The following is an 11570-nucleotide window of genomic DNA, read 5'->3' on the forward strand; positions in this document are numbered from 1 at the left end:
GCAAGTTCTAACATGAGTGGATAACGCATAAGAGTCATCATAAAACCTCATTATGAATCTCTGAGGGTATGCTCTATCTCCTGCTCCAATTCTTATTTTTTTTCCCTTTTTGGATTTTTGCAGAGAATGAATGAGACTTACTAAACGGGGCTGTTGCACAGTCCTTGACAAAGATTTCATTTTACTGTGCTCAGTGAATAAAAATTGAAGGAAATGTATATGCGTGATTTACGAGTAACATCCAAGAGCGAGAGTGAAACTTTGACCACAGACGCTGCAAATATCCAGCTATTTTTTATTCCACTGTTTATCAACCTTTATTGAGCTAATGTGCCCATTTTATATGACACAAAATATATCACAACACACTGTTCAGATAATACAATCATTCTGTCTCAACTGCGACATCGAGGATTTTAGGTTTGCCCATAACCTAACCGCTTGATTGAGTCTAGTGACAAAATAATCAGATTCTCACTCGTGATCTCTTATGAAATGCATTCACATCTTACATAACAGGGTAAATTTAATTGATGAAAACTACATATTTCTAAAAACACTTGACTTTTTTAATTCAAGGAGTTGATGTCATGCCATTTACTAAACAAGATATTACACACTATTGGAAAATTTGGTACAACCTAGAGGCGGAACAATTAATCCGATTAAACGATAACTGATCATCAAATTAATCTGTTATTTTTTTAATCGATGTCGAAAAGAACATACAGGAAAAGAGGCTTTACAATTGTCAATTAAAAAGAAAGGGGAATTATTCTCAAATGTTTGCGTCTGAAATTAGACAAAACCTTGCAGTTACAACCCAGTGTTATCCACAACATCACGTGAGACTTAAGAAATGCTCCAGAGACCTCGCAAGCATCAAAACAATGCAACTCACTCAGCTGCTACGGTATTTGTCTTTTGTCTAAATGGTAGCGAGAAGGTGCTGAAATACCACAGGGAGATGCATTTACATTCCTGTGTTGTTTCAAGGGAGTAGTGCTGCTCAGATTAGTTAAATGAGGTTAAATCGTATAGCAAAAACATTTGACCATTGTGTAACAGTCAGTCATCTGATGCTTTTACGTTTCAAGGAAGGGATGAGCTTTTTAATTAAGTTCTGAAAAGTATTTAAAGTGCTAGTTGTTGCGTATATTCTCATTTTCTGCTGACTATGAATTACACATCATGTTCAGATGATACATACAGGTATTAGCTGCAAAAAAGTGCAGTGGAGCAGGCATTATAGTCTTGTATTGATGATGATAATAATAACAGTAAGAATAATAATCAGGAACAGAGATACTCCAGGGAAAATGTGTGATTTTTATTTGTGTGCCAAACTATGCATTTTTCCTCTGAATGGTGGCTTTCATTGCAACATGAACTGATGCTAAGGGTGGCTCTTGTGCATGAAATCACTGTCAGAAATGTCAATATTTGAGGTCTCCAGGGCAGATCAAAGTTGAAGTACAATCCTCACACATCTCCCAGTGAGGCAAATGTGTATTGTCTCCAAATAAAAATTACCAAGTACTGAGTTGGCATGCATATCACACGACACACAGTCACGTTTGTGGATCTGTGTGGACAGATTATTTGTCTGTGTGTTGCATTAGAGCTCACCCAAAAAAAAAAAAAAAAAAAAATCATGGTCATGCTCACATTTGAAGGTTAAAAATCAACTGCAAAATTTGCTTCTTTTATACATCTTGCAATGTACACTACAATCACCTTGGACTTTGACTGTTTTCCTAAATCTCACAATGCAATGCTTGATTAGGACTCGCTCAATGACATTGGTCCCAAAAGCAGTATCACGCAGAACAAAAACATGCTTTCCTTCAACCAATGATGTTTTTTATTTACAATGATATGACACTCTCACACTTTGCCAGTACATGAGCTCAACAAATGTGAAACCCCAACTCATGGGCACGTAAAGGCTTGTAAAATCCAATTATTTTACCGTGAAGTGAGCAGTGTCACATTTAAAAGTATAAAATCTCCCCTGTCTGTACTTTCAGTATCTGTCAGACCAGATCTTGTTTGAATGTTTTACATTACACTGGTGGTTGATCTGACTTAAACCTGTGACAAAGTTATTAAAAAAATATGAAATGCTTGGGCTACATTAGTGACATGACATTTAATACCTTTCATTAAAAATGATGTTCCAGGAGTGTTGTATTGCAATTGCATTCTTAGCAGCCTGTTATGCTCATACTGCGAATTAACATTGTTAAAATGTAGTTTAGTAACTGACAAGTTTAGTTAACTTGATACTTTGAAAACCAGTACCGGTATATCACATTTCAAGTCCCGCTGCAGACAAAAGAAAATTGCAGCTAGATAATTCTATCCTTTGAGCAAGACACCAAAACAACCATCAAGCACTGCTCATCACTCTGATATTTCTCCTTATGTGTGTGCGCGTGTGGTCCTCTCAACACAAATATACAGCCAAAAAATTAAATGGTGCCTATTCCATCTGACTTTGGTTGAGAGGAGGGGGACACCATGAATTGGTTCTCAGCCGATTAATCAGAGGGCACAGGTTCTAACAACAAAGGGTGACTTTGAAGTTTGCAATGTAACAACTCGAGTGCACAACGCAAGAAAAGACTGACAATACAGCCACAGATATCACACGGCATTCAAGTGTCAGAAACAAGCAGAAAAGATGAGAAGAGCCTACCTTCATCTCTCTACGAGTCCTTTACGTGACCAGTGTCGCGAATCCGAGGCTGAAAGAGATTATAAACGATGTTAGGCAGGTCAACTTCAGCTTGTTTTATGATGACATCATTTCTCTTGCTTGGCAAAAACCTGGGCAGCATGAAAACATCCCAACACCTTCGTGCAGGTTTGCGGTTGCACTCGGTTCGGTTTCGAATCCAGAAGTGGGGGCGACGGGTGGTGTGTGCGGTCGGTAGAGACCGTACCCCCCCCCCCCCAACAATACTGTGTACCGTTGTTGCATTGTAAGCCGTGGCAAGCTGATCACTCTCATACCGAGCTTCCTAAAGCTGTTTATGTAATGCCCTGTGTATGAGCGTGTTATAGTCCGTCAGTTTGCCTTGTGTTAGCAAAGGGCACACGTAACCTATCGCTGTGCACAAAATTTAACAAAAGTGTAGTACGGTACTGTAGTTTGAATCAGGCAAACATACACATACTCTATTTTGCTCTCCTCTCACACACACTCACACGGTGGGGGCAGCGTGCAGTCTGCCTGCACCGCACCGACTCGCAACACTAGAGCAGCGGATGACGCCATTTCTGTGGCTGACAGTCGGATACAAGCACAGCGCTTCATTAGGACGTGTACGCAAGCAGCGCATCCAATCTACCCGCACTACCCAAAAGCCATGAAACAACAAGATGAATAATGCTGCTTTTAAATGCAAACTGCTCCGTGGTAGTTCCCGTTTCCTTTCTCCGCCGACTCGGGGAGAGTGCATTTGCCCGATCGCGAAAATAGAGCCGTAATAACCCCCGCTTGTCACCGAGACGAACATTTACAGACGTGTCATGTGAAAAAGGCGTCAAGTTGGTCAAAGTGCGAGCGGCCAGGCGTCCAATTAAAAAGTCACTTTCCCGGAACGTGCTCTTTTTAGTAGCGACATGTCTGCACACTACTCGCCGCTGACAAAGGAACCAGCCTGGCAAACGGTTCGCAACAAGGTCAGCCTCGTGGCGACTTGACATAGTAGTAGTAACGCTGATAACATTCATGTCGTATTGTTCGAAGAGGAGCCGAGGTCCGCCGTGTTTATCCGACGGACGCCGAGGACACGCAGTCATCCGCCCCAGACTAGCGGCTCCGAGTGCCCGATTCAAGTGAGTGAGTGACCGGCCAGCACGCAAAACCAATAAGCCTCGAATGTCTCTGAAGAACGTCGAGCCTGTTACGTCTAAATAAAACCAAGGACGTCGAAAGAGGAAAAATCCCAAAGGGGAAACGCATCACTATGCATCTATGAGCACGGCTGCTGGAGCGGAGGAGTTTCGTTTTTCTTCAAATACAAGGTGGCCCATTCTGTCCCGGCCGACTACGTAAGAACTGGTGAAGCGCTTAATACACTACAGCTGACAGTTCGCCACGAAGGGGGGAAAAGCCGTTTAATCACTGCATCGACGCCAAGCTTCGCCCACAGTGTTGTCGTGTAAAATCACTTTGACGCCTGTGCTCGACGACAAGGATTCCTCCGCTCAACAACATAAACGCTGGTGCTCCCCCCCAGCAGCCTTGGAACTATTCAACCCCGGAGGAACCGTCTCACTTGCCATAAGGTTGTTGTTTACCGCATAACTTTGCGATCGAGCTGGCCCGAGTTGTTTTTCGCCAGTCGATTCATTCATTCCCTTCGCGATTGTGCAAAGACACATCGCATCACCAAGGAACAAGTTAGCGAACAGGCAGTCAAAAGAAGGGCAGCGAGCGAGTGAAAGATATTCTAAATAGAGACGGCTTTTTGTCGAACAACAGCAGTCTTACCTGGGCTGCCAAGTTGAAAATCACGTCCGTTTTTCGACGAAAGTGTGCTAGTAATCCAAAGGAACATTTAAGTGGTGACTCGGGGAGGTTTCACCGCTCGTCGGCCCCAGGTTGATGTTGAACACGGGTGGATAAAGTCGTTTTCGCAGAGCGCTGCTGTTTGCCTTGTTGAGAAGCTTCTCCAGCCTGCCTCTTTCCTCAGACTCCCACCACCCTCCCCCGACTTCTGAGTATGATTGACGGGCATGTTGATCACGCCCTGTCATTTCTGCGCAATCCAATTGGATGATAACGCCATTGGAAACGCCTTACTTCGCAACGATTGGTTTATAATGGAAAAAAAAACACCCATGGCAAGCCATACGAAATAAACGTACCTACTGGTTACTTGACACAACAAGAAAAATACAGAAAAACTACAACTCCCAGGTATATGATTATCTATAGATGCGTTTGTTTTAAGGTATCCTGTGTCCCGATTGGACGATCTTTTGTCCTTGGTGTCAAATACAGGCTGGATGTTGCTATCGGGCAATGTTGTTGTATGCATACAACACACACATTGAGCTCGACACGCATATAAATGTAGCTTCAGCAGACTTTATTTCCTAGTTCCGGCATTAGCATTGCGTAATAGCTTGTGAGTTGGCTCGTGTAGTGGATGCAATACTACACTGATATCACTTAGTGATCTTGGCAGTTCTGTCGTCTATGTGCTATTCGACCAAATTATTCCTATTTAAACTAGGTAGACGTGGGCTGGTAGCGATCGTTTGTGTTAGCATGCTAACACAAATCAACTAGCCGTGTGGCTAACGGAAACGACCCGTCAGTCACCATTCTGTTATCGGAGACAACCAAGGTAGGTAGAGATGAAGACAATTCGGCAACACTTTGTGTATTTAAAATTACAATCGTGATAGGACGTTGCCCACCGCGACTCTTAACGGGATAAGCCCTAGGAAATTAATATAGTTTGAATTTATTCTAGTCTGTCTTAATGGAACTTCTGACTTCACAGACGTTTTCATCTTAAAAAAAATATTTAATCATTACATATGGGGGGGGGGGGGGGGGGGGTACTGCTGGATTTCCACAATGATTTTCATTTTGTGTTATACTAAGGTGGCGGCCTTCGAGTTATTTCTATTTTATTTTTCTATTCTGACAAATATTTTGAGGCCTAAAATCATCAATCATTTCATGCACTTGAACTGAAACGTTTCCTTTTCTTGCTGCTGTGACCAATTACTATCTATTCATTGCATTTTTCCACATATTATTCTGTTTACCAACATTTCTTTTGAAATACTGCTTGTATAAGAACATCTGCTGTGTAATTACACTTTAAAGGATCAAATACGCTGGGTGCTCAAACTAGACTACTACTTGCGTCACAATTTAGATTAATGCACATTCCAATTTTCTCTTTACCCCATTTTAATGAAGATCGTTCCCATTTTCTTCTCACAAGACTTCAAATAGTTTTGAAATGATGGACGGTGAGCCAGAAGTAGCCTCGGAGCGAATTCTCCTGGAGCCATACAAATACTTGTTACAACTGCCAGGTGAGTAACCCGCTCAACTTAACAAACATCACCATCACTGTGTGTTGGAAGTTGGAACTTTATAATTCATACAGTGAGCACTGGAACATGAAGTCTAGTAAGAGAAACTCTGTATAAAATGATATTATGCCTTCTAACATTGATTTTTCAGGGGACCTGCTGCTACCGCCTACCAGTTAATCTTATTTTTGATGTACTCCACACTTGCAATTATAATGACTAGGCTACTGTGCAACACGTACTAATCGATAGACTTCAAAATCAACATCAGCCACAAATTGTGAGATTGTATTCATTTGTTTGGTTTTTGTCCTGTTTTCTTAGTCAACTTGTCACATGAAATAGATAAAAATAATCAAACTGCTTATTATTTCCTCAGGAAAACAAGTGCGGACAAAACTTGCTCAAGCGTTCAACCACTGGCTCAATGTTCCAGAAGACAAACTCCAGGTGAGCAACTGAAACGAAATATTTACAGTAATTTCCCAATCAACAAAATGTTTGAAATAGCCACAAAACAGCATGGTACACATTAAATGAACTTGCAGCAAAATAAAACCAGTTGATTGGGTCAAGTTTGCTGTTCCTAAATCTTTCTGTATGTCAATTTCCCTTCCGTCCAATTGGGGGTGCTACGGGCCTTGCCCTTGAGCTGTTGTATTGTTTCCAATTGACTTGCCTTACATTTACACTCGCTAGTGCCTCCCAGATCAAACACAATCAATTATGGGATGCTGGTCAACCTCTGCTTTTGACGGCTCTCCTTTTTATTACCAGTATTGACTTGTCCTCGTCGCCATGTTGCACCAAGAAGCAGAGAAAGAGACACAAGTATAACTTAGCAATAATTTCCAAACGGAGTCCTCTTTGTATGCATACTTTTCTCAGCAATTTTGGTCAAATTTCAAATCGGATATTGGAGGTTCCTATTTACATTCCGGTCACATGACAACATTATGAAACAGAAAGACCGCATCCCACAAGGCATTTTACACATCATGTGTGCCTACGTGTTCCACGTCATACTTGTTTTCGGTTTGCACGCCACGTGACCGTCGTAGCTTCATATTGTTAACAAATCTGACTTTAGTCTTCTGCCACAAGCCTTCTAATTCCAATTGTGGTGAATTATGGCACAGCACGCCCCCGCCCCTCTTTGCGCGGCGCTCGGTAAACTCCCGCTGAACCCATCGCGCGGACTGAGAGCACTCCTCTCGGCATCATTAGCTCTCTGCTGCCAAGAAGGCGCCGCCATGGAAACAAGTGTGCCTTCAAATGGATGAATGGAGTGACATTGGTGTCCTGTGTCGTTCGTTTGAACATCGACAGTACAGAATGTGAGATGCGTGTCATGTTGGGATTTAGCCGTTGCCCTTGTTCTGTTCTCTTGGGCAATGAAGAACGGCTAGCATCACAATATTCTGTATTTCAGTAACCATTTGCAGCACTCGACATATGAATGCATTCCCAACAGATTTGTTGTTAAACAACAAAAAAGTGGAACACTTGACTGGACTCAGATTGTCCTGCAGAAAAGGACCACACAACTCATTTTATCTATCTTAATCCATTTGACTGGCCAGTTGCACATTCATGGCCTACATGCGTACACATTACGGTCACGCCGCCACTATAGGAATAGAACTGCGTAATAACTAAGGACTTTGTCCTGCATTTGCACTTTGAATGACTCAGTCAGTGGCGTGAAGCATCATCCGTTCCATCCACTGGCTTGTCTGGTGCAACGCTTCTTGTGCAGCCTCCCGAAATGACAAAATGGCAGCCTGCTCACAAGTGACTGGCCTTCAGTATATTGCACTGAATGCACTTGTTTGTGGCAAAGAAATGGCTGCATTGTTAATAGGTCACCGTTTATGGCTTTGGCAAAATGTGACTTCCAGCATCAGCGAAGTGGTCATGCTAATCAATAAAGACTTGCGGATCAGTGAATGCATACACAACACTCTGGCACTGGCAGTCTGACTGAACATATTCCATGGCAGTTCTTGGAGCCGTTATGGATGGAAATTTTGGATTTGCCTTGGCGGTTGTGATTTCTGTTACTTTGAGTCGTGAAGCCAATGTCACTTGTCTAATGGGAGGGAACAGACTGTCACTCAAAGAATAGTGTAAGTCGCAATTCGTGTTCACGCTCAGTTTTAAGTAGGGAAGTGCCCCTCAAATTGTGATCTGCAAAATAAACTAAAACATTTCATTTAAATACACAAAACCAAATGTTTAGTTTTGATTCGATTAAAAGCTCAGACATTAGGTTGAAACATTACAAAAATATTTTGGGGCACATATGGTAGTTCAGTTTAATTGGCATTAGAATGTTGCATTATATAGCTAAGGGGGTCCTTGGGCCCAAAATGTTTGAGAACCCCGGTCTAAGAGCGTACAGTAACGCTCAGTGGCTCACTAAGGTTTCAGGGTCAGTTAAAGGTTGTGTTAGGTAGCCTTGGCCATCTGTCTGACCCACTGAGCCTCTCTTTGTGCAAGCAGCTCTCACTCCCACCAGCCTTCAAATCTAATCTCAAGGCCAGCTTTTGACTTACTGCTTTGTTTCTTGTATCCTCCTTCAAGGGGTTTCATTTCAGTCATTCAACATCAGTGTCGACATTTCCAGAGGAAAAAAAGTAGACTCTGATTTGGATTTAATAGATTACAAATGGAAACATTGTTTTTGTAATGCGAGAAAGTCAATTTAGCTTAGGTAGATACAACGTGCATATAGATTATCATAAAATTTTGTAAATTATTGGAAATTTCCCCAAAATTGTGACTGATCATGAGGAAAACTATTTTGTATGTGTAGAAGTTCAACCGCATCACCATTTGACTGTCTTGTCTTGGGAGAGAGCATGCAAACATGGCGCTCTCTGCTGTTAACAAGATGTAGTGCATCAACAATTTTCCTCTACACACAAAGTCCCACTGTGTATTAAGAGGTCACTTACTTGTACGCAATTCAGGTGATCATCGAAGTGACGGAGATGTTGCACAATGCCAGCTTGCTCATAGACGACATCGAGGACAACTCCAATTTACGGCGAGGCTTTCCCGTGGCCCACAGCATCTACGGCGTTCCTTCGGTCATCAACTCTGCCAACTATGTGTACTTCCTGGGATTGGAGAAGGTGTTGACGCTGGACAACCCCGAGGCTGTGCGCGTGTTCACCCGGCAGCTGCTGGAGCTGCACCGTGGCCAGGGCCTGGACATCCACTGGAGGGACACGTACACCTGTCCCACGGAACAGGAGTACCGCAACATGGTGCTTCAGAAAACCGGTGGCCTCTTCGGCCTGGCCGTTGGCCTGATGCAGCTGTTCTCTGATTGGAAGCAGGACTTGAAGCCCCTCCTGGACACACTGGGCCTCTTTTTTCAGATCCGGGACGACTACGCCAACCTGCGCTCGTGCGAGTATAGTGAGAACAAGAGTTTCTGCGAGGACCTGACGGAAGGCAAGTTCTCTTTCCCCACCATTCACGCCATCTGGTCACGTCCAGAGAGCACCCAGGTGCAGAACATCCTCAGGCAGCGCACAGACAACATGGACATCAAGCGCTACTGCGTGGACTATCTCGAGAAGGTGGGCTCGTTCGCGTACACTCGTCAGACTCTGCGGGAGCTAGAGGCCGAGTCTTACCGTCTGATCAGGGATCTCGGGGGGAATCCTCAGCTGGAAAGCCTGGTAGAACTCCTCAGCCACATGCATCGAGAGACTGAAACGGAGTTGAATGCTGTGCAGCACTTCAAGCAAAACCGCTGACCTCCTCCACCAACTCCTTGTCACTCACTGCGCTGACACGTTGCACGCCTTGCATTTAAGAAAATATTCAAGTTATCACAAAACTTTAAGAACACTTGACCAATGCATCAAGATGGAAACAAATCCAGCCTGCCTTTTGTCCTTGCTGTGTTGGAATCATGTTAAAATGCACTCCTTGTATTCTTTTATAACTGTACCACACTTGAATCTCGTTGGAAGCAAAAACAACCAGTGATCTGGAAAGGGGCTTTGTAGAAAATTGTCATGTTTGCTTCTTAAGTGTGAAATACTAGTCCAGACTGGCTTAGGTTACTTTGTGTACTGCACAGACCTTTAATTGCCTACCATGGCCATTTACGCTATCATTGTGTGAATGAGGCTACATTTTAAAAGCCCTTTGAGTACCTTGAAGTTAGAAAGGTGCTATAATAAATGGAGCTCCATTTGCTTTTTTTTAACACTGAGTGTTTTGCTCAAGTCCATCTTTAAAGCATGTGGCTGTTCAGAGTGCTTAAGAAACACGTGGCTCTTGTTCATCAAGCCACCACTGCTCAAAGCGAACTTCAAATTGTCTGCTTTGTATGCAACATAATGCTATTCCATTTTGATTATTATTATTTTTTTTTTTTGTGCATGGTCAATTTTACTGTTTATCCATAGCACTTAAGTGCACGTCCAGCATCACACATTTTTATCATGTTCACAGAATTATCAGAATTATTGTACACTTATGTGTAGCAATTAAAGATTCTTCAAGGATGTGTCAAGTTTTGCGATTTTGCGGGTTTTGTTGTCCTCGTGGTCATTTCAGTTTTCCAATGAGTAGAGGAATAGCGCCATCTGTCGAACAAGCACTTCAAGACTGCACATATTTTGTGCACAATTTAAGATGAAATATTCCTTAAATGCTGTTTAAATCAATGTGGCTTATAGCCTCCAGCTCACCCGCGACCCTTCTGAGCATGTGTTACAGAAAATAGATGGGTCGGCATTTTTCTGTTCTTCATTCACGCCGGTTCGCAAGCTACCAAGACTGCAAGAATGGAAAGATGAACTTGTCAGCACTACACAATCATAAATATGCTGCTTGTTAGAGATTTGCTTACTCCAACTTATTTTGCAAGAACCACAAGGAGACAGGCAAGTTCTTTTAGACACCTGCAGGTGGAGAGTTCACTCGCTACAGGAATGAAGTCTAAAAGTCTCCTCCCTGCAAGGGCATATTTATTAGGAGGAACAGAGTGGGGGTGGGAGTGGACAGGTTTGGTGAACCCCCGGCCTCTGATAAGATCAGAGCAGGGGGTGTTTTACACTATTGTGGGAAACAGACTCTGCATTGTGAGGGCCAGACGTGATTGATTTAATTATTACATTGTGAGGGCCAGACGTGATTGATTTAATCATTACAGTCTACATTCCAACATAATCCTACGATAAAGATAACCTGGAAAACCCTAACACTGCTGCAGTGGGTTTTTTTTTTTTTCATTTTTTCCCAAAAGAAGTTGCCAAATCTGAAAACCTTGAGTTCATGATTGCTATGAGCACGGCTGCTGTTTTGTCTGAACTCATCCAACCCATGCGTGTTTCATTTCTTATTAAAGCTGACACACTCTTCAATGGTGAGCTCTCTGTTTGCCCACATTAATTGTCCCTTTTTTTTTTTTTAAATATGAAGAAAAATAATTTCTTTGCCCTGAGCAAGTATGACAAAATGATAATACC

General features: G+C 42.7%; 2 protein-coding genes across 5 annotated transcripts in view; one reads left to right on the forward strand and one right to left on the reverse strand.

The window, feature by feature from the left end:
* arid4b (AT-rich interaction domain 4B) overlaps positions 1-4727 on the reverse strand; it is a 31392-nt gene extending 26665 nt beyond the window's left edge. For all 3 annotated transcript variants that reach the window (XM_049736888.2, XM_049736887.2, XM_049736886.2), the window contains exons 1-2: positions 4505-4727; positions 2702-2750 (exon numbers count right to left, since the gene is read on the reverse strand). In XM_049736888.2, the coding sequence (XP_049592845.1) occupies positions 2702-2707 (6 nt within the window). In that variant the 5' untranslated portion in view covers positions 2708-2750; positions 4505-4727. The remainder of the gene's footprint in view (positions 1-2701; positions 2751-4504) is intronic.
* Positions 4728-5005: 278 nt separating this feature from the next.
* ggps1 (geranylgeranyl diphosphate synthase 1) lies at positions 5006-10612 on the forward strand. 2 transcript variants are annotated; one of them, XM_049736895.1, is made up of 4 exons: positions 5006-5366; positions 5954-6072; positions 6452-6522; positions 9048-10612. In XM_049736895.1, the coding sequence occupies exons 2-4, from the start codon at positions 5997-5999 to the stop codon at positions 9843-9845; spliced, it is 945 nt and encodes a 314-aa protein (XP_049592852.1). In that variant the 5' UTR covers positions 5006-5366; positions 5954-5996; the 3' UTR covers positions 9846-10612. The 2 variants fall into 2 exon arrangements, with proteins under 2 accessions (XP_049592852.1, XP_049592851.1); XM_049736894.1 differs by having other exon boundaries at positions 5979-6072.
* The last annotated feature ends 958 nt before the right edge of the window (positions 10613-11570 follow it).

This window comes from Syngnathus scovelli, chromosome 12, assembly GCF_024217435.2.
Source record: "Syngnathus scovelli strain Florida chromosome 12, RoL_Ssco_1.2, whole genome shotgun sequence".
Taxonomy (NCBI): Eukaryota; Metazoa; Chordata; class Actinopteri; order Syngnathiformes; family Syngnathidae; genus Syngnathus; species Syngnathus scovelli.